The sequence below is a fragment of the Bos indicus genome, chromosome 21, assembly GCF_029378745.1.
Source record: "Bos indicus isolate NIAB-ARS_2022 breed Sahiwal x Tharparkar chromosome 21, NIAB-ARS_B.indTharparkar_mat_pri_1.0, whole genome shotgun sequence".
Taxonomy (NCBI): domain Eukaryota; kingdom Metazoa; phylum Chordata; class Mammalia; order Artiodactyla; family Bovidae; genus Bos; species Bos indicus.
Genome location: NC_091780.1, coordinates 8497164 through 8524870, shown reverse-complemented (window position 1 = coordinate 8524870; position 27707 = coordinate 8497164). Strand labels below are relative to the sequence as shown.

Below are 27707 nucleotides of genomic sequence, written 5' to 3'. Positions count from 1 at the left end.
CTGCTTCTTTCCTTCTACTGACTGGTATTTCTTTGTTCTTTTTCTCCTAGTTCCTTTCAGTGTACGTTCAGATTGTTCACTAGGATTCTTATTGTATCTTGAAGTAGGCCTGTTTTGCTACCTTTCAGTGTACGTTCAGATTGTTCACTAGGATTCTTATTGCATCTTGAAGTAGGCCTGTTTTGCTACCTTTCAGTGTACGTTCAGATTGTTCACTAGGATTCTTATTGCATCTTGAAGTAGGCCTGTTTTGCTACCTTTCAGTGTACGTTCAGATTGTTCACTAGGATTCTTATTGCACCTTGAAGTAGGCCTGTTTTGCTATAAACTTCCCTCTTAGTATCACTTTTGCCACATCTTGTAAATTTTGGTATGCTGTCTTTTCATCTTACTTTAATCTTCAGGTGATTTTGTATTTCTCCTCTGACTTCTTCATTGACTTAACAGTCACTCCGTAACACTTTGCTCAGTCTCCACATATCTGTGATTTTTCCAGCTTTGTTCTTGTAGTTGACTTTTAGTTTCATCCCATACCATTGTGATCAGAAAAGATGCTTGATATGATTTCAGTCTTCTTAAATGTACTGAGATTTGTTTTGTGTCCCAACTTATGGCCTACCCTTGAAAAAGTTCCAAGAGCACTTGAGAAGAATGTGCATTCTGCCTCATTTGGATGGAATGTTCTGTACAAATCTATCCAATCCATCTGGTCTGATGTTTCACTTAAGGCCCAGTTTCCTTGTGGATTTTTTTGTCTGGATGATTTAGCCATGGATGTAAAAGAGATGTTGAAGTCCCCCACTATTATTGTGTTGCTGTCAATTTCTCCCTTTAGGTCTGTTAACAATTATATATATTTGGGTGCCCTTATGTTAAACGAATATGTGTGTGTGTGTGTGTGTGTGTGTGTTGTGTGTATCAACCACTATGACAGTATGATGTTTTCTTGATAAATTGCCGCCCCCCATCCCTTTATTTTTACATACCATCCATTTTGGTCTCTTGGTAAATTTTTTGACTTTAAGTCTATTCTGTCTGCTATGAGTATGGCTTCACCCACTTTCTTTTGGGGGCCATTTCCTTGGAACATCATCTTCCAACCCTTCACTCTTAGCCTGTGTTTATTTTTAGGGCTGAAATGAGTCTCCTGGAATCTCCAGTAACAAATTGGTTCTTGTTTTTTAATCCACCCAGGCACTCTGTGTCTTCTGAGGGGTGAATTCACTCCATTCACATTTAGGGTAATTATTGATGAATGAGGACTTAGCACTGCCATTTCATCTTTTGTTGCTGGTTTCTCTGTATCATTGCTGGTTTCTTTTTCTTTGTGCTTCAGCCTGTCATCTTGGTTTTGTGGTTTCCTATGATATTTTTTCACAGTTTCCTCCTTTTTTATGTTTCATGCCTCTGTTCTAGATTTATGTGTTGTGGTTACCATGAGGTTTGTATAAAACATCTCATAGATAATCCTTTTTCTGCGGATAGCATCTTATCTTCATTTACGTATAGGGTTCTTGTCCTTTCCCTGCTTCTCCTTTTCTATTTTTGTTTTTTTCAAATTATCCCTTTAACCTTTATGCTATAATAAATTAAAACTGATTCTGATAAACAGTTATAATTTTCTGATTCTATTCATATTTATCAACTTAGTTTTCTGTCCTTTTACCCTTTTGGTTCTGGTAGAAAAACTCCTTTCAACATTTCCTATAAGGCATGTCTAGTGTTGGTGACGGAGAAGGCAATGGCACCCCACTCCAGTACTCTTGCCTGGAAAATCCCATGGATGGAGGAGCCTGTTAGGCTGCAGTCCATGGGGTCGCAAAGAGTCGGACACGACTGAGCAACTTCACTTTCCCTTTTCACTTTCATGCATTGGAGAAGGAAATGGCAACCCACTCCAGTATTCTTGCCTGGAGAATCCCAGAGATGGGGGAGCCTGGTGGGCTGCCGTCTATGGGGTTGCACAGAGTAGGACACGACTGAGGTGACTTAGCAGTGTTGGTGAACTCCCTCAGTTTTTATTTATCTCAGGAAGTCTTTATTTCACCTTTATATCTGAGTGATAATATTTCTGTATAAAGTATTTTCAGGTGACATTTTTTATCTTTCAAATATCATTCTCCTCCTTCCTGGCCTATAGACTTCTTGCTGAGAAATCTGCTGATAGCCTCTGTGGGTGTTTCTGGAGCAGAGACACTTTTTATCATCATCCCCTCATCCCTGGCCTGCCTTTAAAATTAATTCTTTGTCATTGATTTTTGATAGTTTTAAGATAGTTTGTCTTAAAGAAGCTCTTTTCGCATTGAGGCAATTAGGTGTTCTCTTAGTTTCAAGGACTTGTATACCCAATTTCTTCTGAGGTTTGAGAACTTCTCAGCTTTGATTTCTTTAAGGAATCTCTCTGCTCCCTTATCCCTCTCCTGTCCTTTTGAGATACACATTACCCTCATGTTTACCCTTCCCATGAAGCTGGATAGCTCTCATAGAATGTCCTCATTTTTTATGTCTTATTTCTCTTTCCTATAATACTTGCATCATTTATAGATTTCTGTCTTTGAACACACTATTTCTCTCTTCCATATGGTCTGAAATATTTCCAGTGCTTTCTAATGCATTCTTTATCTCATTTATTGAGTTCTTCAGCTCCAGAATTTCTGCTTGATTCTTTTTAGAGTCTTTAGTAGCGTATTACTTCTGATCACTAATTTTATTACTGAGCTCATTGAACTGCCTTTCTGAGTTTTCTTGTTGCTCTATGAATTTCTTCATGACACCTCTTTTGAATTTTTTGTCAGTTAAATTGTGATATCCCATGACTTTAAATTTGGCTTCTGGAGAAATGTCATTTTCCTTTTGTGGTATGGTGTTACTTTGGTTCTTCACTTGGCGCTTGATGTGTTGTTCCTGTCATTACATCTGAAGCAGTATCTTTCTGCTTGATTCTGATTCAACAGGGCAGAAATTCGGTCTTTTGTTTTCCAGTAGGTGGCGCAATAGCACAAGTTTATGGTTTTCCTTACCTGCTGCCTCCAATTACACCTGCGAATCGGTCCATTCTACCCTCTCCCACTTCTGTCGGAGGAGTGGCTCTGTCTCCTCCTTATTGCTTCTTGTGTCTCCAGGGGCCACTGAGGCCTTCCTGCTCCCAGTGTCACTGGCTGTGCTCTCGTCCCTGGTGCCCAGCATCCCTGAGCTGCAGACTCTGCTGCCACAGGGGAGGACACTGGCAAGAAAGATCAGGATTGGACCGGCACCTCAGAGGCCAGGGCTGCTTTCCCTCACCCCCTGTTGCTATCTGTTCTCTGGACGACCGGCTCAGCTCCCACAGTCAGAGAGCCAGGCTGCTGCTCCCTAGCTCTGCCTTCCCTCTGCGTTCCAGTCCACCCAGCTTTAAATGTACAGACGCAGAATTTTCCACCATACTGGTGTGTTGAGCAGAGGCACTTTTGCTGAACTGCAAATGCTTTACTGGGTGTAGACCGAAGGGGAGCTTTTTATTCCACCATGTTGCTGATGTCACTCTGATATAACTGATTTTAAATAGGTCCAGATGTTGGATTTGGCAGACAAAGAACTCAAAATGACTTTACAAATATGTTCAAAGAATTAAAGTAATTCTTTAAATTAAAGGGAAAGATATGCTCAATGAATAAATAGAGAATCCCAACAGAGAAATCAAAACTATACATAATAGAAATTATACAGGTCAAACCTATAATAACTGAAATCTTTAAATAGGCTCAATGACAGTTTGGAGATGGCAGATAAACTTGAATACAGATCAACAGAAATTATCCAACCAAAAAAGAGGGAAATGTTTGAATAAAAATGAACAAAATTTCAGAGACTACAAGACAATATGAAGCACCCCAACATACATATAACTGGGATCCCAGATAAAGAAAAGAGCATAAAAATTTGAAGAACTAATCTCCAAAATCTTCCCAAATTTGGTAGGAAACTGGATTCAAAAAGCTCAACAAAGCCCCAAAAAGATAAATGAAAATAAAATCACTCTTAGGAAAATCACAGTTAAACTGCAAAAAAGCTAAAGAGAAAGACTTGAAAGCATTCAGAGAAAAATGCCATTTTATGTGTGAAGAACAACAATAAATTAATTGCGGACTTCTCACCAAAGACTATGAAAGCCAGAAGATACTGGAACAATATATTCAATTTCTGAAGGAAAAAAGGTATCACTAACTATTCTATAACTGGATAAACAACACTTCAAATACATAAGTTAAATAAAGACATTTTCAATAAACAAAACTTCAGAGACTTTATTGCCATCAACTCCCTACAAGAAATTTTAAAGGAAGAACTCTAGCCTGAAGGGCAACTGGAACCTATACAAAAAAATTTTAATGGTAAATATCTGGATAAACATTTCTAAATTACATATTTTTTCTTTACACCTTTAAAAGATATAACTATCTAAATTAAAATTTATAAGTCAGTAGCAACAGGTTTATAACAAACATCTAATTTATCAACACAACAATAGCACTATGAAATAATAGGTACATAAAAATAAACTATTGCAAGGTTTCTATATTTTACCTGAAGTAATTCAATATTCACTCTAAGTTAATCTAAGTTTAAGATGCATATGTAATCTCTAGAGCAACAACTTTTAAAAGTACAAAAATATAAAGCTAGAATGCCAAAAAAGAAATTAAAATGAAACAGTAAAAAATATCTGATTAAAACAAAATAAGACAGGAAAAGAAGAACAGAGAAAAACAAAAAGAAACAGAAGACATAAAACAAATTGCAACAGAGAAGATCTAAGTACAACCATATCAATAATTAAATGGAAATAGACTAATATTCCAATCAAAAGACAGAGATTATTAAAACTAGATTTAAAATCTAAGACCCAATTTTATGCTGTCAACAAAACACATGCTTTAAATATAAAGACATAAATGACTAAAAGTAAAAGGCTAGGAAGAATATATTCTATGCAAACAGTAAGCAAGAAGATGAAGTGGCTGTAGTAATAGCAGAGAAAATAAATTTCATAACAAGAGATATCACTGAAGACAAGTGGAGGGCTAACAAGAGATATCACCAAAGACAAGTGGAGGGCCACTTCATAATGACAGAATGGTCAACACATCAGACAAATATAGCAGTTATAATTTAGATGTGATTAATGACAAAATTCCAAAATACATGAAGTACAAAATACACAAAATACAGACAGAACCAAAAGAAGAAAGAGGTGAATCCACAATCACAAATACCTTAACATACTTCCCTCAGAACTTTACAATCAGGTAAATATATTAGCAAGAATATTGAATGACAGTATCAATCACCTTAATCTAACTAACACTTCAAAACGTGAAACCCAATACCTGCAAAATACACCCACTCTTTCGAGTCCATATGGAGTATATACCAAGATAAACCCCATACAGGACTATAAAACAACTCTCAATAGGTTTCAAAAATATTAAAATGTTAAGACTATATTATCTTATTGCAACAGAATTAAATTAAAAATCAACAAAAAAGAAAACATCAGAAGTGCTCACAAATATCTGGAAATTAAAAACTTACTTTTAAAGAAATCATAAAAATCATAAAGTAAATTGGAAAATACTTTGAGCTGAATTATAATGAAATTTGGTAAATGATAAATTAGGTTGCACTAAAATTTAAAACTTCTGCGCTCTGAAAAAATTATGCCAAAATGAAAATGTTTTCAAAATATATCTGATTAAGAACAGAGAGCTATAACATATAAAGAATATTCAATGCTCAGTAATATTAATAAGAAAACAAACAACCCAATAAAAAAATAGGCAAAAATATCTGAACAGACACTTCACCAAAGAAGATATATGACCATCAGAAAAGCACATGAAAACATGATAATACCATTAGGAAAATGCAAATTAAAATCAAAATTAGATATCAGATACCAAATTGCAGAATGACTAAAATTAACAATATAACACCGAGGACAAGTAAGCATGTGAAATGACTGGAGCTCTCAAACACTGACGATAGCAAAGTCTATGTAACTATTCCATAGAAATACTTTTATTCTGGCTCTCCAAAAAACAAGCTAATCCAGAAATAAGCAGTACAAAAAAAAAAAAGTTTTTAATTGTCAGAAAAATACTTTTTATTTACTTAATTTTCTATTCATTTCATACTTTTTAAACTCAGTTTTTGGGTGACTAACAGTCAATTGCCACTTAAAAAAATCAGTTCATGGGTCATGGGTGAAAACGAGACCTAGTAAGCAGCTTCAGAGATAGTGAATGTGAAACTATTAGTCACTCAGTCATGTCTGACTCTTTGCAACACCATGGACTGTAGCCCATCAGGCTCCTCTGTTCATGGAATTCTCCAGGCAAGAATACCAGAGTGGGTTGCCATTTCCTTCTCCAGGGGATCTTCCTAACCAAGGGATGAAACCCAGGTCTCCCACATTGCAGGCAGATTCTTTATCGTGTGAACCACCAAGGAATCCCAAGCAGAGATTTGGGATTTGTAGAATCATCAGATTTGTAGAATTCATGAGAAACGAAGAGGAGGCAGAAATCCAAGCACCGAGTCTGATCTGCCTCAATTCAACAGCTTAATATCCTCCTTCCCTGCTATAGTTCTGGGTCTGTCTTGAGATGAATGAGACATCACACCCAACCTCTGCTTGATTCTCTTGGAACAAAGTCTGGGATATCATGGAGACCAGCAGCAACAGCCGCACTGGACAAGACCAAGGCCAAGCTCTTTCTGCCCCTAAACCGTGGCTCACACATCAAGTCCAAATCTATTAACAGTTTTTGTTACTGTTAGTAGGACATTTATAGCACAAAGGATTTTGCCACAAACTGAAGACAAGCCATTTGGTAGAAGATGACAACAAATGGGTCGCCTGAGAAAGAGGAATTACCAAAATACTTCCTCTTTGAGGATTCTCCAGATCCCTTGGTTTATAAATGAATGTCTAAAGAACACGGCCACCCAAGGAGTGAAGCAGGACATCAAAATCGAAGGACAAACGGCTCTCAATGCCCCAGGAGCTGACAGACACAGTGCCTCTGCCTCGATGACTGACTCTGACAAATAATGACCTACACGACTGGTTTGTGTGAGACACAAGTTGTCTCACACCACACCGAGGGAAGGGAAAAAGTGAGAAAGGCCGATCTATTCCATCCTGGACACGTGGAACAGATACCCATGTGAACGCAGCTCAAAACCACAATAGTAGCTTTTGTATCCCCAGGGAAAAACACTTAACTAAGACAATAGCATATCTGTGGTGATGTACTTGGAAATTTTGTTTTTGCTAAAATCCAGAACTTTGTAAGAATTAAACAATAGGGCTTGACCAGCTGAGTCAGAGATGTTGACAGAACTTTCAAAGAAACTATTAAAGAAAGCAATGTTAAAGAAGAGCGTGATCCCTTAGACAAAATAGCACAAGTTTCACACACCCTGCTCCTCACCTCCCCTAAAAATAAGTCCCAGGACTTTACCCTAACCTCGCTATCGTGGCCGACCTCCCTCTTTTCTGAGGTAATGTCTATAAATCTTGGCATCCAGTGTGCCTTTGCACCACATGTCAGCTATTAGCGATGGTGTTTTTCCTGACAGCAAACTGGTAACATTAAAGAAAGGAATAGCATTGTGCTTGCAAAGTCATTTTACAACCATTAACGGCAACAACCATCTTACAGGGGACGTGGCACTATCTGGGAACCCAAGGGCCCTAATGGATCTTCCTCCTCTTTGCCAGTAAAACGAGAAACGTGGTGAAAACGAAATCCATACCTCGGGCTTATTTACATGACAGCTGAACTAGTGACACTTCTCGCGCCAGAAGATTCTCTCCAAGGAACGTCTGTGCTCAGGGTGTCCTCCGAGCAGGCAGGCACCCGGAGCCTCCCCGCAAGCCTGAAGGGGTGGTGGCCCCACGTGGCCGCACGGTCCTCACCTTTCCTTTTGGTTGTGTAAAATCCAACAGCTGCTCCATCTCGCCACAGAATCTTAGCCTCCTCCTTCACAGAGTGAGGTAAAAAAAACATGTCATCATCATCCAAATTCCTTTCTAGTCTTCCAAAAATAACGACGTTCAGAATGAAAAGCACAATCCTTTCCCCAAATGACTGAACCTTTGAAGGAAAAACAAAAAGAACATCTAAGTGAGACAAGTAGGGAAAGTCAGACACAATAAATTTGATGCTTGGAATCAACCCACACGCCGGGGGCCAGGTGTGGGCTCCCCCACAACGCAATTCTTCTCGTGCTTGAGATCAAAACTGGGGATCACAGTTTCTCACGGAGGTTTTCTCAACCCTGGCCTCTCACACCCACCCTGGCCTCCAGGAGCAGGGAGGAGGGCCAGAAAGGCCCCCTTGGTCTCCAGGGCCACAGACGTGGAGTGTGAGGGGACAGAGAATAATCAGTCACATATCAGTGAAACAGGAGGTGACTTCCAGGCAAGCCATTTCAGCAGAAACACTGGATGTGTCCAGAGAGAAACCCAATCTGCCATATCTTTAACAACAGCTCCAGAATTCTGACGCTCGGAAGGAAGGTAAATAATAGAGGGTCATTACTGGTGTGCAGTTGCTACACCAAGATCAACTGATTTTCAATGACTTGTGACAGATTTTGAGCACATACCAGTGTCTCAACCCCACAGAGTTACTGGAATTCGAGGCCCAGCCCATCCTAAGGCTACATATGGAACCATCTCTCACCCATTGCAATGTCACGACAACTGAGGAACTGTACTGTGGTCAAGGTCAGGCCCACAAAAGGGCTTCATCGTTAACAAGTCAAAATGACTTCCTGTTCCTGCCTTTCAGCATTCGCTGCATTCATATAGCTCACGGCTGGCACGGTTCAGTTGCTCGGTCGTGTCTGACTTTTTGTACCCCATGGACTGCAGCATGCCAGGCTTCCCTGTCCATCACCAACTCCAAGAGGTTGCTCAAACTCATGTCCATTGAGTCGGTGATGCCATCCAACCATCTCATCCTCTGTCGTCCCCTTCTTCTCCTGCCTTCAATCTTTCCCAGCATCAGGGTCTTTCCTAATGAGTCAGTTCTTTGTATCAGGTAGCCAAAGTATTGGAGCTTCAGCTTCAGCATCAGTCCTTCTAACGGATATTCAGGGTTGACTTCCTTTAGGATGGACTGGTTGGATCTCCTTGCAGTCCAAGGGATCTCAAGAGTCTTATCCAACTCCTCAGCTCAAAAGCATCAATTCTTTGGCACTCAGCCTTCTTTATGGTCCAACTCTCATATCCATACATGACTACTGGAAAAACCATAGCTTTGACTATATGGACCTTTGTTGGCAAAGTAATGTCTCTGCTTTTTAATATGCTGTCTAGGTTAGATATAGCTTTTCTTCCAAAGAACAAGCGTCTTAATTTCACGGCTGGCACAGGTGGTACAAAGGAAGGCCTCCTGCACCCACAGCAGACATAACTAATCAATCCCCATTCTATGTGACTGAGCCCAGATACAGTATAAATTCAGCCCTCTGGACAACTACAAGAAACCACTAAAATGTGGCTGCTGCTGCTGCTGCTAAGTCACTTCAGTCGTGTCCGACTCCTAGCGACCCCATAGACTGCAGTCCACCAGGCTCATCTGTCCATGGGATTTTCCAGGCAAGAGTACTGGAGTTGGGTGCCATTGCCTTCTCCGCTAAAATGTGGCACTTGAGGTAAAACAAACAGCCAGTGACACAATGACAGTATTATTAGATTTTACTCCAACAACATTCCCATATGACAGCCTAAGGGCCTGGGTGTTTATCACCCCTTCGTATGCACCACGATGAAATCAGCAAGAGTATTATTAATGCCTGGGCTGAGACTGCCACCCACATGCTACCATTTGATTCTTACCAGCCACGAGGGAAATCCTGGTTTACAGGTGAGGAAACTGAAGCTCAAAGAGGGTAAGCAGTTACATTTGTTGATTTCACTGCCTCGTTCACAAGAGGACTTAAGACAGTTGGATGAGGGCTCTGCCAAAGGCAGGCCAGGTCTGAAACCCCAGACCAGGACTTCTGAGCCCCAGGCCAGTGGACCCGCTGCAGCCCAGAAGGCTGCTCCCTTCTGCATTTTCATCCATTAGGGCTCTGGGAGAGGGAACTGCTGCTGCGTGCATGCTCAGTTGTGTCCGACTCTTTGCAGCCCCCTGGACTGTAGCTCACCAGGCTCCTCTCTCCATAGGATTTTCCAGGCAAGAATACTGGAGTGGATTGCCATGCCCTCCTTCAGGGGATCTTCCTGACCCTGGGATTGAACTCACTTCTCCTGCATTGCAGGCATTTTCTTTACCAATGTGCCACATGCGAAGTCTGTAAGTTTGACATAAATATGATGCTTGGTTTTATATTTAATGTGTGCTGTGCTCAGTCGCTTCAGTCATGTCCAACTCTTTGTGACACTATGGACTGTAACCCACCAGGCTCTGTCCATGGGATTCTCCAGGCAAGATTACTGGAGTGGGTTTCCATTTCCTTCTCCAGAGGATCTTCCCTACTCAGGGATCGAACCTGAGTCTCCTGGATTGCGGACAGATTCTTTTACTGCTGAGCCACCAGGGAAGCCCTTTATATTTAATACTTGACCCTTAAGTATTTATCATCATCATCATCATTTGTGGTTGTGGCTTCTCGACTTAGATTTGCTGGGAGAGCTTCAACAACTCACAGTTCGTTTCAGTTTGTTTCTTCCACAAGTCAAGGGAGAAGACTGCCTCAGTGGTCTCTCAAACACTTGTATGTTTTTCAGATGCTTCAGTAATAAAAATAAATCAGCTTGCGGCCCTCTAACAAATGGCATGAAGTGCTTAGTCCCAATAAACTTATTAATTGGCCCAGAATGCAAACTATTTCACCTTCATCTGGAGCCAAATCTTAGATGAGAAAAAGATTTGCAAAAGCTGCACCAGCTTAACTCTGAGAAGCCACCCCAATTTTGTATTTCAGACAGTAGCAGCCAAATCAAGTTCTGACTTTAAGAATAACTAGTTCATCACAAAACCCGACGCGTGTGATGTGGGAGGTTATATTTTTCAACTTATAAAACCAAAAAGTTCAGAGGAAAGCCAGAAGAGAAAAACAGATTGCATCTGGCAGAAGGGAAATAACCAATCAAAACCTGGCAGGAGAAAAAAGGAAAAAAAGAAAATGCACTTAATTTGTCCAATTTCATTATGGGGGTGGGAGGGGAATGTGTGACATGTGATTCTGACTTAAAGACACTTCTGAAAACAAAAAAAACTAAGATCCAGTTCTAATCCCTCAATTAGGGCCACTAATGATGTTCACAGAAAGAACACTAAGGAAGCTGGGTTTCAGTTTGGTTTGGTAATTTGTGAAGAGCTGGCTAAGAAATAGAATGCAATTAAAAGGAAAGAAGTCAAGACCCCGTGTTCTATAAATTGAGAGGAAAACTATCCCCACACACAGATGGGGCAGACAGATCTTTACAACCTGGTTCATTAAGTGGAATTAACACTCAGTTTCTGTTCACAGCATTAGCCACATTTTCAGAAAATGTGAGGGTTTTCCTGGTCTAAATTTAGAATTGATACACAAAGGAAGTTACCACTCTTGCTCTGGGGAAAAAAAACTATATATATATACATATATACGTATGTATATTTAAAGAGCAAACCAGACTCTTCCTAGAATTTAGAGCACCCAGTCGCTCATGCCACCTGCTTCATCTATGGCCAGTGACACACACAGCTATGTCAGGCAGCCTCACTGAGTACATCATGCTTATTTGCTGAACCTCCAGCCACCATTAATTTACTGGAAGAAAGCCCTTTTCAAAATAATATCTATCAAATCAATTAAAAACAGACCTGAAAACGTCTGCCATTTGTGACAATATGGATGGAACTTGAGGGCATGGTGCTGAATGAAATAAGGGGGAAAACAGTGTGTGGCCTCAACTATACATGTAACATTAAACGGCCAACCTCACAGCAACAGAGGCCAAGTGGTGGTTGCCAGGGTCTGGGCGTGGGGAAAAGGGAAAGATGATCAGTAGGTTCAAACTTCCAATAATAAGATGGACAAGTCCTGGGGGTCTAATACACAGCATGCTGATTGTAGCTAATGATACCTGTAATTATATACTTGAAAGTTGCCAAGAGCATAGGTCACCACACAAAAAGAAATGGCAATTAGGTGATGTGATGCAGGTTTAACTAACACTGTGGTGGTCATCATTTTGCAGTGTATCAGTGTATCAAAGCAAGGCTGAGCACCTTAAACTTGTTCTTTACTCGCTAAGTCGTATATGACTCTTTTGCGACTCCATAGACTGTAGCCCACCAGGCTCCTCTTTCCATGGGATTTCCCAGGCCAGAATACTGGAGTGGGTTGCCATTTCCTCCTCCAGGGGATCTTCCAGACCCAACTACTGAATCCACGTCTTGGCAGGCAATTCTCTACCATTGAGCCCTCCTTAAACTTCCACAGTGTTATATGTCAATTGCATGCATGTGTGCTAAGTCACTTCAGTCATGTCTGACTCTTTGTGACCCTGTGGACCGTAGCCCGTCAGGCTCCTCTGTCCATGGGATTCTCCAGGCAAGAATACTGGAGTGAGTTGCCATGCCCGTCTCCAGGGGATCTTCCCAGCCCAGGAACTGAACCCATGTCTCTTACGTCTCCTGTATTGGCAGGCAGTTTCTTTACCATTTGTGCCACCTTATACCTCAACAAAGCTGGTGGAAGTGATAACCTTGAAACATACTTGAAAAAGATAACCCATAGAAAGGGGAGAAATATTTGCTAACAATATATGCAATAAGAGCTTGCATCTATAATATGGAAAAACTCTTACAACTCAACAGTAAAAAGTCAATCCAATTAAAAAGCGGGCCAAGGATTTTAATAGCTACTTTCCCCAAAATGGACAAAAAGTACATGAAAAGATGCTGAACATCCTTAGCCACAGGGAAACTTTACCCTTGCCATCCTCAGTCTCTATAAAGCCACAGCACCTCAAAGCCCACCAGGCCTGCCATCGGAGAGGCTAGAGTTGTGTCCAGTTAAATTACTTACTAGCTATGTGGCTCAGCTTCAACTTCTTTGTCTACAAAGCAAATACCTTAAAGATTTTGAAGTCAGATAATCCCTGTCAAAAGTCTAGGTAATACACAGGCTAGCATCTAGCACAGTGTCTAACTCATGCTGCTGCTAAGTCGCTTCAATCGAGTCCGACTCTGTGCGACCCCATAGACGGCAGCCCTATCAGGCTTCTCCATCCCTGGGACTCTCCAGGCAATAACACTGGAGTGGGTTGCCATTTCCTTCTCCAATGCATGAAAGTGAAAAGTGAAAGTGTAGTTGCTCAGTCATGTCTGACTCTTAGTGACCCCATGGACTGCAGCCTACCAGGCTCCTCCATCCATGGGGTTTTCCAGGCAAGAGTACTAGAGTGGGGTGCCATTGCCTTCTCCGAAAAGTACCAATAAATCTACTGGAATGTAATAAAACTTCCCTACATACTAGAGAGATGATGTGGATTAATGTTTCAGAATTAAGACAGGAGAGGCCACTCAAGAAGGCGAGAGAGATTTACCAATAGACAGATATCTGTTACATATAGCCATTAACACTATTTTTCTTGAAGGTGGGGTGTTATATATGGAACAGTGTCCACCAAAAAGATATTAAAGTCCTAACCCCCAGTGCTGTGAATGTGATTTATTTGGAAAAAGGGTCTTGACCGCATCAAGATGAGGTCATTAGGGTGGGCCCTAATCCAACATGACAGGTGTCCATATAGAAAGGGGGAATTTGGACAGAGCCAGACAGGGACAGAGGGCTGAGGGTGGGAAGATACAGGGAGAGCACTGCTGAGAAGCCAAGGAAAGCTCAAGTTAGGAGACACACCTGGAACAGATTCCCTCACCGGCCTTGGAAGAAACCAGCCCCGCCAACACTGTGCTTTTGGACTTCCAGCCTCTGGGACTGGGAAATAACACATGTCTGTTGTTTAAACCACCCAGTCTGCTGGCACTTTGTTAGAGCAGTCCTATAAAATGAATCCACAGGGGTAGACTAACTTACTAACATGAGAATAAGTATGCTGACCTTTACAAACACTTACAATCACAATATCCACTTAAATTTGCAATGCCTCACCTTCATCAGACCTTCTCTTGAAGGATTGGAGGTTCTTAGTACATCTTCAGTGGCCCACCAGGACTGCTTCACATAAACAGCCACAACTGAAAGAGAAAGCCAAGAGAAAATGATGAGGTGCACATGGCCATCAAAGGGGCAGTTTCATCAGCTTGCAGCCACTGTCAAGATGCAAAGGAAAGTTTACGTGTGAGAAAAGAGATGATGTTTCTAGGATGAGTTGTCTGAGAGCACTCACCAGGACAGAGCGACCAGTCTCACCTGAAAGGGCTTCAGAGCTGTCTGCAGAGATGGCTTGTTAACGACCCCAACACAGGACGTACCCCAGTGCTGTTGGGGGCAAGAGGCTACACAGTAGTACCGACAAATTCAATGGGTGAGAATTACATTTTTTTTTTAAAGTCCAACTATATGACCCAACTTGTAACTCCACAAATTTAGGCAAACCCAACTTATCTAAGGGCATGGAATGACCCCTCGTTATCCTGGGTGCTGGGTTTGGCATTGGCTTCTTTTACATGCTTTTCTTTCATTCTCACAATGAAATTGACATCTGCATTCTTCTGAAGACACTGACATTCTGAGAAGGAAAGGCAACCAGCAAGGAGGGCTGAGGTCAGGTCCTGCCCTCAGACCCGGGACTCCAAGCTTAATGCTCTTTCCAAGATGGGTCAGTTGTAGATGGGGAAACTGTGCAGGGGTGGTGGGGGTCTTTGGGTAAGAGAACTCTGGGGCTAGGACCTACATGAGAGGGAGGGTGGAGACATCTCTCCCACCCTACTCCTGCCCCCACGTTCTGAGACAATCACTGAGACCTGTTGATTCCACCCACTCTGAGTTTGGACATGGGGGCTTCCCTGGTGGCTCAGACAATAAAGAATCCACCTGCAATGCAGGAGACCTGAGTTTGATCCCTGGGTCAGGAAAATCCCCCAGAGAAGGGAATGGTTACCCACTCCAGTATACTTGCCTGGAGAATACCACGGGCAGAGGAGCCTGGCAGGCTACAGTCCATGGATTTGTAAAGAATCAGACATGACTGAGCGACTAACACCTGGTGCTTAGTAGAGGCGATCCTGGAACACCCTCAGACTCACCAGGCCCCAGCTTTCTCATCGGAACTACCCAGGCTGATCAGCCAAGGTGGCGGACAAGTTCGGATGAGGATCAGATGTGAAACACGCAGCCCAGGGCCAGGCAGGTAGGGGCACCCAGCATCTGCTAATTAACACGCCAGTTCCTCCCTGCTTCTGCTGCAGCCACCAGGCCCCATCATCCCACCTGCTGCCTCCCGACAGGATCCACCCCCCAGAGCCCTGGATGCCCACTGGTCTGTCCCCACCCGTCCCCTGTCCCAGTCTCCCCTGCCAGTCTTTCCATCCTAAGGGGCTGCTCCAAAGGCAAATCCAGTCATGGCCTCCGCCTCTTATCTCCCAACAGAGCAGCTCTCCTTTCGTGGCTTAAAAATCACATTTTAAAACACTAAAGTCACTTTGGCTGCTTTCTGGCAATTTTTTTTAAAGACTGTTTTTTAAGAGAAGTTTTAGAGCTTCCCTGGTGGCTCAGCAGTGAAGAGTCTGCCCGCCAATGCAGGAGACATGGGTTTGCTCCCTGATCCAGGAAGACCCCAAATGCTGCAGGGCAACTAAGCCCCTGCACCATAGCTATTGAGCCTGTGCTCTGAAGCCCAGGAACCATAACCACGGAGCCCACGTGCTGCAGCTACTGAAGCCTGCGTGCCCGGGAGCCCATGCTCTGCAACAGGATAAGCCACCGCAATGAGAAGCCTGCCCACCACAGCGAGAGAGTAGCCCCCACTCTCCGCAACTAGAGAAAAACCCTTGCAGCAACAAAGACCCAGCACAGCCAGAAATAAATAAACAAAATTATTTTTAAAAGAAAGTTAAGTGCTTTTAAAAGAGAAGTTTTAGGTTCATGGCAAAATTGAGAGGAGCGAACAGAGATTTCCCATATTCCCCCTCCCCGGACACACAACCCTTGTTATCATCATCTTCCACCAGCGTGGGACAATCGTTACAACTGACGGACCTAAACTGACACTTCATGATCACCCGACGTTTCCATCAGGGTTCACTCTTGTACATTCTATGGGTTTGGACAAATGTATCATCACACCTGTGATCGTACCTATCACTACGATATCACACAGAGTATTTTCATTGCCCTGAAAGCTGTCTGTGCTCTGCCTGCTCATCCCTTCTTACTACCTCCTACCCCTGGCAACCACTGATCTTTTTCCTGTCTCCATAGTTTTGCCTTTTCCAGAAGGTCATACAGTATATAGCGTTTTCAGATTAGTTTCTTCCTTATGCAAAGAACTGACTCATTGGAAAAGACCCTGATGCTCGGAAAGATTGAAGATGGGAGGAGAAGGGGACAACAGAGAATGAAATGGTTGGATGGCATCACTGACTCAATGGACGTGAGTCTGAGTAAGCTCTGAGAGTTGATGATGGACAGGGAAGCCTGGCATGCCGCAGTCCACAGGGTCGCAAAGAGCCAGACACAACTGATTGACTGAACTAACAGTGAAATGCATTAAAGTTTGCTCTATGTCTGTTCATGGGGCTTTCCTCATTGCTCAGTTGGTAAAGAATCCACCTACAATGCAGGAGACCCCAGTTCAATTCCTGGGTGGGGAAGATCCCTTGGAGAAGGAATAGGCTACCCACTCCAGTATTCTTGGGCTTCCCTTGTGGCTCAGCTGGTAAAAAATCTGCCTGCAATGAGGGATACCTGACTTCGATCCCTGAGTTGGGAAGATCCCTGGAGAAGGGAAAAGCTACCCACTCCAGTATTCTGGCCTGGAGAATTCCATGGACTGTATAGTCCATGGGGTCACAAAGAGTCAGACACGACTGAGCACGCATGTCTTTCATAGATATTTCGCAGCTCAAAATCATTTCCAGCACTGTATTCAGTGCTAAAATATTCCACTGTCTGAATGCACCACAGTTCAGTCCTCCTCCACTATCTTTTTATCCTACTTATATTGCCATTTTTATACTTGCTTCTCAAGACAGGTATCTGAGCCTCCAGGGGTCCAGGAACCACAAGATAAAAAAAAAAAAAAAAAATACATCTTCCCAGTCAAATCTTTTTAGCTGGAGAATTGAAGGAAAAAACAACCCAGAGTAGAAAACAAAAGTCCCTTGAACATGTAACGTCAGGCTCAAGACTTTAAAACAAATTTTGTGCGACAATTGAGTTAAGCTGCCACCACCTTCCTCCCTATTCCTCTCTGCTCTTGGAGGAACTTAAGACGAAGTGATGACATTAGCTATGATTGAGCACTAACTCTGCACAGCCAGTTCCTTCTTTCCAAAACCCAATAGCATCTAATTCACTGTCAGTTTCATACCAGTGGTGAATTTTGTCTTCTCCAACAATAGTTCTCAAACTGATAGAGCTGACTGAGAGAGAAGAGCCAATTAAATGCTTGACATCTGCCTTCATTTATTCAACTAAATTCATGCTCCAAATGGCACCTACTAGAACTTGCAGGAGGCTTATAAAACCATAAGGATTTTTTTCCTGCTTAACAAGGTGAATCAATAAAAGATGTTCCATTTAATAATATGGTGTATTACTTGTAATACAGATGCTCGATTTACTAAGACAGTTTCAAACAGGAAATGTGTTACGACTTGGTGTTTGTGTGGTGCCTTGCAAAGTTTCACGGTGCACTGCAGAGCATTAATTAGCCACACAAGTTGTCACAGAATAGATTGAATTTTTTTTTTCAAAACTAATCTTAAGCTGTTAAGTATACATAACAATGAAGGTGACGTCTGATCAAATTTAATAGGCTTAAAATGCATTGTCTCCAAAACGACTCTTGAAAAAGAGAATCAGCCTTCCAAAGAACAGCAGCTTTTGATCAGAAAAGCCTGCGACCTAGTCAAGAGGAGACAGGCAGGGGGAACGGGACAGAGCCCTTGGAGAGAGGCTGTTCCTAGTTCAGCAAGGACAAAAGGTGGACCCTCGGGGGACAGGCAGCCACCGCAGAGCCAGCCTCGGGGCATCACTTCCGAGACACTGGGGCCAGCAGTTTCCGAGAGGCACAGTAGAAACCGCACAACTGTAGTTTTAAAAGACAAATAGAATCCTGATCAGAACCCTCTGGCTCTCCACCACGTAGGACCTGGGAGACTGGACCCCTGCAAAAGACTGAGCCATGGTGTCAGCAATCGACAGGTCACTGTGGGTGACAGGCCAGCCTCACTGCTCTGATTTAGTGCCCATCTCCCCCCGAGTGACAGGTGACCACAAAGAAGATGCCAGTAATGGATTGTATTCTGTGACACCCCAAGGTTTCCCAAACAAGTTAAGACAGTGAGGCTGACTGACTCCCAGTGACCTGGCTTCATCAAGGCTCAGCAGGATGAACTGAATTCTACCAGCTGGGGCTGAGTTCCCGGACGCACAAATGGCCCAGCTCCCCAGAGGCCTCTGAGTAAGTCTGCATCCTTGCCCCTGGGAGTCAGTAGCCTGCAGAGAAGAGAGAGTTAAACAAGCTGCTGCAATATGGAGCAGGACGTGATAGACGCTGGAATCAAGCTGGGAGCCAGAGTCCAGAGGACCCAGAGGAGGGGTCAGTTCTGCTGAAGGGCTGGGAAATTAGAAGACACTTGCTCCTTGGAAGGAAAGCTATGATCAACCTAGACAGCATATTAAAAAGCAGAGACATTACTTTGCCAACAAAGGTCCATCTAGTCAAAGCTATGGTTTTTCCAGTAGGCATGTATGGATGTGAGAGTTGGACTATAAAGAAAGCTGAGCACCAAAGAATTGACGCTTTTGAACTGCAGTGTTGGCGAAGACTCTTGAGAGTCCCTTGGACAGCAAGGAGATCCAACCAGTCCATCCTAAAGGAAATCAGTCCTGGATATTCATTGGAAGGACTGATGCTGAAGCTGAAGTGCCAGTACTTTGGCCACATGATACAAAGAACTGACTCATTGGAAAAGACCCTGATGCTGGGAAAGACTGAAGGTGGGAAGAGAAGGGGATGACAGAAGATGAGATGGTTGGATGGCATCACTGACTCAATGGACATGAGTTTGAGTAAACTCTGGGAGTTGGTGATGGACAGGGAAGCCTGGCATGCTACAGTCCATGGGGTTTCAAAGAGTCGGACACAACTGAGCAGCTGAACTGAACTGAACTGAACTGGGAAAGCATCCACAGGAAGTTGGCCAGATCAGGTTCTGGATCGCCGGGTAAGGCATCAGAACAGGCAGAGACGACAGGGGAGGGCAGGGTAACCCTCGAGAAGAGGCACAGAGCCGTGCAAATCCAAGGCCACACTCAGGACACCTCAAGCAGTGTGCTGGGCAAGGCTTAAACATGGGAGAGGCAGAGGGGCGAACATCGATTATAGCAAGGTTGCAGCAAACAAGGCTAATGTGTAGAAGCCCATCACTTCCCTACATGCCAGCAATGGACAAGTGGAATTTGAAATTACAAACAATACCATTTACATTCAGTTCAGTTCAGTCACTCAGTTGTGTCCGACTCTTTGCGACCCCATGAATCACAGCATGCCAGGCCTCCCTGTCCATCACCAACTCCCAGAGTTCACCCAAACTCATGTTCATCGAGTCAGTGATGCCATCCAGCCATCTCATCCTCTGTCATCCCCTTCTCCTCCTGCCCCTAGTCCTTCCCAGCATCAGGGTCTTTTCCAATGAGTCAACTCACCGCATGAGGTGGCCAAAGTATTGGAATTTCAGCTTTAGCATCAGTCCTTCCAATGAACACCCAGAAATGGTCTCCTTTAGGATGGACTGGTTGGATCTCCTTGCAATCCAAGGGACTCTCAAGAGTCTTCTCCAACACCACAGTTCAAAAGCATCAATTCTTCGGTGCTCAGTTTTCTTCACAGTCCAACTCTCAAATTCATACATGACCACTGGAAAAACCATAGCCTTGACTAGATGGACCATTTTTGGCAAAGTAATGTCTCTGCTTTTGAATATGCCGTCTAGGTTGGTCAAAACTTTCCTTCCAAGGAGTAAGCGTCTTTTAATTTCATGGCTGCAATCACCATCTGCAGTGATTTTGGAGCCCCAAAAATAAAGTCTAACACTGTTTCCACTGTTTCCCCATCTATTTGCCATGAAGTGATGGGACCAGATGCCATGATCTTAGTTTTCTGAATGTTGAGCTTTAAGCCAACTTTTTCACTCTCCTCTTTCACTTTCATCATTAGCACCCCCCAAAAATGAGATACTTAGGCTTATACAAAATGAAATATTTTCATTTATATAATCTAATAAAATATGTATAAAAGCTATACAAGGAAAATTATTTACAAAACTCTGATGAACAAAATCAAAGAAAAACTAAATAAAGAGATATTCTGTGTTCTTGAATAGGAAGCTTCAATAGTATCAAAATGCCAGTTCTTCCCAACTTGACGTATAGATGCAATACAATCCAAATGAAAATTCCAAGAAGTTATTTTGTGGATTTCCCTGAAATGATTCTGAGGTTTACAAAGAGAGGCAAAAGACAATACTAGAAGAGAATAAACTTGGAGAATGGACACTACCCAACTTCCAGATTGCAGTAACCCAGACAGTACAGCATCAGGTGAACAGACAGACCAATGCAACAGAATGTAGAGCCCAGAAACAGACCTACACGAATGTAGTCAACTTCTATGTGGTCAACTTTGACAGAGGCGCTGGAGAAGGAACTGGCAACCAACTCTGGTATTCTTTCGTGCAGAATCCCATGGACAGAGGAGCCTGGAGGGCTGCAGTTCATGGGGTCGCAAAGAGTTAGACACGACTGAGCACACACGCATGACAGAAGAGCAAATGCAACACAGGAGAACACAGATAGTCTTTCTAACAAACGATGCTGGGACAAATGGACATCCACATGCCGAGAAATAAATCTCAACACGTAACTTTCACTCTTCACAGACGCCACCTCTACAAACATAAACCAGTGCCGACAGAGAGAGGAAACAGGAAGCATTTTGGACACGGCCCTGTAGACCTCGTATGAGAGAAGACAGGGCTCAGCGCCAGGCGGGGCTCAGAGTCCAGCTTCTTCAATTACTAGCTGCATGACCTTCACCCCCTGCCCCACCTTGGGTCCCCCGTCTGTCATATGGAGCCCTCAACAGCCTCTTAACCAAGTCTTTACACAGTTTTGCTGAAAGAGCTCACTTCACTCAACTGCTTTACCCAAAGTGTCTGAAGCTTTTCAGTCATTTCCAAAGACTTCCTCCACCTGCTTCAAGTGTTGCTCTGGGATTCCAGAGAAGTATGAAAAGCCCTTGTTGTTTGCTGGCTTTTGTCAGGGACACAATGGAAGCTCTTTCTAACACCCTGTTTCTTCCTGGGAGCTCTCTTGCCCAACTTCCTGCTCCGGTTTGCATGGGAAATGTCTGCCTCTCTTCCCCACCTTGACCACTACCATCCTGTCTGCCACCTCCCAGTGTGAGTGAGGACACGTTCCTCTCCACTGCGCTCGGTCCTTTTCCATCAGGGAGCGTTAGCCAACCGTCATATTCCTTGCTTCCTCCTCCAAGGTTTGTGAGGACAACCATACCCGATCAAGGCACACACTTTCACCTGCCCAGAAGCTCCCAAGATTTTTAAACCTTTCACCTTGCCTAAGATTTCTTAATGGAGCTAAATCCTTTTTTATTTAAATATCTTTAAATAAAACAATCACCTTTTAAAAATTGGGTGAGGGAGAGCTGGTTGCCACCCATCACCTTGCACGGGGCGGGGACGGGGCGGGGGTGGGGGGCCTGTGGCAGTGGGGAGCTCTCCTGAGAAGGACTTGAAGGAGCAAGGAGAAGCACTGCAAGGATTGGTGATCTTGGCAGGGGATGGTGGCAGGGGACGGAGGCCCTGCTTGCTGGGCCTCCTCATCTGCCAGCACCGAGGATAGAGGAGCAGCAGTTCAGGGCCCTCCAGAGGCCACAATTCTGAAGCACATGGTCATCCAACCTACATGCTGAGTAGCTATTGTGAACAGAGCACATAATAAAGCCACCAGAGGAATGCAAGTTAGACTCTGGCTTAAGACATCTACAACCTGGAGGAGGAGACAGCACCTGGGACATGAAGCACCTCCAGCCATGGAGGCCTCTGGGGCCACACCCTACAGACCATCAGCAGCCACCATGCTTCAGAGGAGGAGAGGAACATGATACTGTTACTGATTTAAAGTAATAATATTCTCCAGAACCACATGTCCAAGCACGTACCAAGCACCTGGTTTGTTTGTTTTTTTCCCCTCAGGTGAGGCTCAGAGGGGTTAGGAAACTCAAAGTCAAGTGCCTGCAAACAGCAGTGTTGGGACTGGACATGAACTGGGTCTCACAGGTTTTAGAGCACCTGCTCTAACCACTATACTCCAGGGGCAGAATAGACAGACAGATGGATGACAGAGTCAGGACCAGCCCCTGAGAAGGCTGGCAGAGTAGGGAAGGCAGAGATGAGAGGAGAGGTGAGGAGGTGGCCAGGCAAAACACTGATGAGCACGGAGAGGCCAACAGGAAAGATCTTAACAGAGTGAACCTCGTTCAGCACTTTGAGATGGGAAGGAGGTGATTTATTCATTTATTCAGCAGACACTTGACACCAGGGACCCAGGACAGAAGACATTGCTCAGCAGGAGCAAGACAGACCACCAGGCCATGACCAGCACCCCAGATGTGAGCAGCATCAGGCAACCACTCAAGGGCCGTGTCTTCATCCATTCATGCAGCTGTGACAGAACACCATATATGACAATACAAGTTTACTTCTCACACTTGTGGAGGCTGGGAGTCTGAGATCATGGTCAGGTTCCGATGAGAGCCTTCCGGGCCACAGACAGCCAACTTCTCACTGTGTCCTTACGTGGCAGAAGGGGAAAGGGAGGCCTCTGGGGTCTCTTTGATAAGGGCACTAATTCCATTTGAAAGAGCCCCACCCTCAAGACGTAAGCACATTCCAAATGCCCCACATCCCAACCCTATCACCTGGTTTAGGATTTCAGCATATAAATTTGGTGGGTGACACAGACATTCGGACCATAGCAAGCTGTCTGGAAGGAGTGGGGCAGAGTTCCAAGAACAGGCATGAGCCAGACTAGGTTCCGACGCTGAGGTGCCTGCGGACCAGGCTGAGGTAAGAGGTAAGAGGCTTTGTAATAAGTCTCTGGAGGAGTCCAGTCAATGATAGACATGATCAGAGTGGTGGTTTATGAAGAGAACATGTAGGTTGGGCCCAGGTGGGAAGAATTAGCCCTTTTGAGATTAAGAAGAACAAAAACATTGCTTGAGAAGATCACACTGGATTTGGGGGCGGGTTAAGGCTGGAGCCAGGGAAGACGATGGAGGGTATGAAGATCCAGCCAAGAAGTGAGGCAAGGCTGAGCTCAGCAGTCACGCTGCTGGGAAGGGGAAGCCTGGGGGCAGGGAAGACCACCTGTGAGCCAAACTGGCCCTAAGGCAGAAGAGACAGGGGAGGTGGGGCTCGAGCAGAAGGAAGTGGGTGCTGCACCAGGAGGCATTGAGGATGTGGGAGAGGTGTGAGACAGCGAGGTCAGCGTGGCCAGCGGGATACACAAACCGAGCTGAGCAGAGTCAGAGAAGGTCCATGCCCCACGCCATCACAGGAGCCTGGGAGGGAGAAGTTTCCACGTGTGTGCATATGCAAGCCCACAGACAAACACACACACCCCCTGCCTGAATGCTATGTCACTTCTTTGCAACCCCCTGGACTGTAGCCCGCCAGGCTCCTCTGTCCAAGGGATTCTTCAGGCAAGAATACTGGAGGAAGCTGTCATGCCATCCTCCAGGGGGTCTTCCCAACCCAGGGATCAAATCCTCACCTCTTATGTCTCCTGCATTGGCAGGTGGGTTTTTTACCACTAGTACCACCTGGGAAGCCCACATACCCCATACCTCCCCACAGTAATTGCCAGTTGTTCACGGACTGGCCCCTGGTTCCCACTTCTTCAATCACAGCTGACGGGGCTTCAGGCGGGTCTCCCTGCTGCCCGCACCCTCCTCCCTCGGTTGCTCCTCCAGAATCTAAGCCACCACGGCCCTGTTACAAATCTAAGAAATATGTAGTTCCCCCAAAATAGAGCACAGTTAAACCAAAGTGACAGGCCATCTTCCCAAAAGCAAAATACATGTAGGAAAAAAAAATGCTGAAAAGTCCTGGCAGAGGACAGCACATAAACACATTCCAAGGCATTGCATGACTTTTATGCAACATGGACTGGGCCGGTCAATAATTTGAGGGGAGGGGAAAAATACACGAGTTGACATGGCAACGGTCACATCACATTACTCGGGCTACCATTTCCATACAGATGTCTTCCTTAAAGGAAAACACTTCCCCACACACCCTGTGAACTTGGGCACCTCTCTGCCAGGGAGAAGGGAACATCTGGTTTGCCTTGTATCTGCATCAGCCTCCCTGTGGGTCTCAGGTGCTTCTTGCCTTCAGCAACTTGGTTTCCATGAGTGGAGATTTTAACTCAAGGAAGATGGAGTGAGATGGGGGTGCCTGGATGCTGAGGCCCAGATGGACTGCAGGGCGTTGGAGGCAGAAAGAAACCCACTCTGGAGTTAGTCTGTCTAGGAAAGGCATCTTCAAAATCATAGGCTGCACCCAGGCCAGCACAGCACATTTCTCAGGCCTGGGAAGCAGAGAGAAGTGCAGACAGCCCAAGCTGTAGTGGTAAAACCCTCGGATGACTCAAAGAAGCACCTCCCAGCCCAGACAATGGCTCCATCCTTGACACTCAGAATATTTTCCTTGGAGCTTCCCTGTTTTCCAAATACCATCAGTCCCTTGGTAAGAATGACATGTCTCTGTTTGTGGGATGCTCTTTTCCCCTACACTGACATCCAGCTCACAGTAAGTGCCATAAATTAACAGGGAATAAAGAAGGAAATCCCAAACAATAGCCAACATGTGTTCCCAAAACCCAGTGCTGTCACTGCAAATAGATCTTCAATCTGCACCCGTCACGGCCCAAGGAAAACAGAACTCCTGTGATTTCCAGCACGGACCTCTCTTAGCTTCTGTGAAGTCAGGTACTGCTCAACCTGGGGGCTACCTGACGCCCCCCACGCTTGCCCAACCACACAGGCACCTTAGCCACCAGGCAGAGCAGGTACTTAAATTGAGGCTGAATTTCTGAGGCTCTTTTCCCCCAAACTGTCAAGCCCACGTAAGTGGGATGCCCCTTTGTAGAAGGCGGGAGGATGGGACCCATTTCAAGTTGATGCCTACCTCTACATTATCCAAAACGCAAGCATAAAGGCATAAAAATTCATCATCCATGGAATCATAGGAAGCTGTACCAAGGAGGCTGCTCACCAGGTGGTCCCTGGACCCTTGAGTCTGCAGGGGTCATCACACTTCAAAGCCAGGAAAACTGCAATTACTTCTCCGCATACCTCTCCTCCACTCCCACCATATTAGCCTGCTTTTTGCCAGAAAGACAAAAATCACTGCACCGACTAATGTCCGTAGGCTCACTCTGCAAACAGAGCTGGGTTTGGCCCCATCCCTTCCACCCACCGGGAGGCCTGACGTCTCCCTCAAGGCACCCAGGGAACCAGGAGCTGCTCTGGCCGGGTCCCCTCTCCCTGAAGTTCAGAGATTCACAGTTCCTCCCCCACTCCCACTTCCCTGGTGACTCAGATAGTAAAGAATCTGCCTGCAATGCGGAAGACCTTGGGTCGATCCCTGGGTTGGGAAGATCCCCTCCAGAAGGGCATGGCAACCCACTCCAATATCCTTGCCCAGGAAATCCCATGGACAGAGAAGCATGGTGGGCCACAGTCAATTGGGTTGCAGAGAGTCAGAGACAACCTTCCCTTTCTTATCCCCACTCCCATCTTATGGCCTTCCCCCCCAACTCCTGCTCACAATCTGTGCAGCCTGCTCAGGGGTGAGGAATGTCCCAGAAAGACCCTTCCATTCCTACAGAAGTTCCTTGGGCCTCTCGGGGCACACCTCACTTCCCCCCCTCCCACCCTTGGTGACCCACCACCCACCTGCCCCAAACGCAGCCCAGACAAGGCCTGGCCCTGGGCCCACCGTGTCGCAATCCCCGCCTAGCCCACGACAGCCACCAGGAAGGCGGCTCCTCAGCGGCTCTGGTTTCAACTGAATGTTTGCCTTGGCTCTTGCTGTCACTGCAGGCCTAGAATGGGCATGCTTTTCCAGGAAAAAATCATCATTTTTTGATTCCCTGCTTGTTTTTCTCAGGGTGCACATGACATGCAATCACCAAAAACCGTAAATAAATTAGCAGCAATTTGAAGGATGAGTGTTATGCTTGGTCACAAAATGTCCTGGAGGCGAGCTAGGGGGAACCGATGTTCCAATCATGGAAGCCAGCATGTGGTAACAAACACAAACATCCTTCCCCCCACCCGCCCACCCCGCTCCCCTGCCCGCTCCCCTTCTCCTCAAGGACCCTGCTTTCCATTTCTCAGCTGTGCTGCCTCCCCTGCAATTCACCCCGCTCCCTCCAGGAAGAAAGAGCCAAGAAAGGCTGCAGAGCAGTGTGCAGCTGGGACCCGGCCCACGCCCAGACCCCGCCTCCAATTTGACAGCCCCCAGACCCTGCAGACAGCTCAGGTTGCCTCACCCCAAGCTTTTCCTTCCAGATCACCCAGCACAGTGGGCACTGTCACTGATTCAGGCTGGAGCCCAAGTGTCTCCTGGATTCCCCTCCTGCCTGCTCCAGTCCATCCCAAATCCTGTCATTTCCATCGGGTGAGCCCTCAGTCCCCTCCTCTGGGTGCCCTCAGACTCCTGGACCCCCAACACTTGTTCTCCCTTCTCTCCACCTTCTCTCTGATCATGACTAAGACATTCCTCGAAAGACTGAGATCCAAAGGCAGGACGCTTCCTCCCACCCCAGTCCCTACCCAGCCTCCATAACATCACCAGGCATCTTGCCCACTCTCCCAGCACAGCCTCCCCACCAGTTAGGGGCCACACGCATAGAGAAGGCTTTAGGAAAAGTGAAAAGAAGTTAAACTGTTAGTTGCACAGTTGTGTCCAACTCTTTATGACCCCATAGACTGTAGCCCGCCAGACTCCCCTGTCCATGGAATTCTCCAGGCAAGAACACTGGAGTGGGCAGCCATTCCCTTCTCCAGGGAATTTTTCCTGACCCAGGGTGCGAACCCAGGTCTCCTACATTGCAGGCAGATTCTTTACTGTCTGAGCCACCAGGATCTCCCAGGCTTTACGAATGTAAACTTCAAAACATTCAGAGAAAGGGGTCAGCGAGACTCAGGGCCAGAGTCCAAGGTGGGGTGCTGCCTGGGATGAGAGGGGCCTCCCTCCTGGGTCCCCAGTGCCTCCATGGGTGCTGCTTCAGGCCCAGAGTGCCCAGCCCTGCAGGGCAGAGTGGCTGTGTGCCCACTGCATGCCCACCAGCCAGCCAGAGGCTGGGAGAGAAGAGAGTCCCAGGGAGCGGGCAGTGGAGAACTTCTCAGGCCTCCTACCTTCTACGTTGGCCAGACA

At 45.3% G+C, this 27707-nt stretch overlaps 1 protein-coding gene across 1 annotated transcript in view; it reads right to left on the bottom strand.

Annotated features, from left to right (window-relative positions):
- FAM169B (Protein) overlaps nt 1–27707 on the bottom strand; it is a 97061-nt gene that overhangs the window by 38537 nt on the left and 30817 nt on the right. Inside the window, exons 4-5 of the mRNA XM_070775037.1 lie at nt 14164–14249; nt 7964–8141 (exon numbers count right to left, since the gene is read on the bottom strand). Of these exons, the coding sequence (XP_070631138.1) occupies nt 7964–8141; nt 14164–14249 (264 nt within the window). The remainder of the gene's footprint in view (nt 1–7963; nt 8142–14163; nt 14250–27707) is intronic.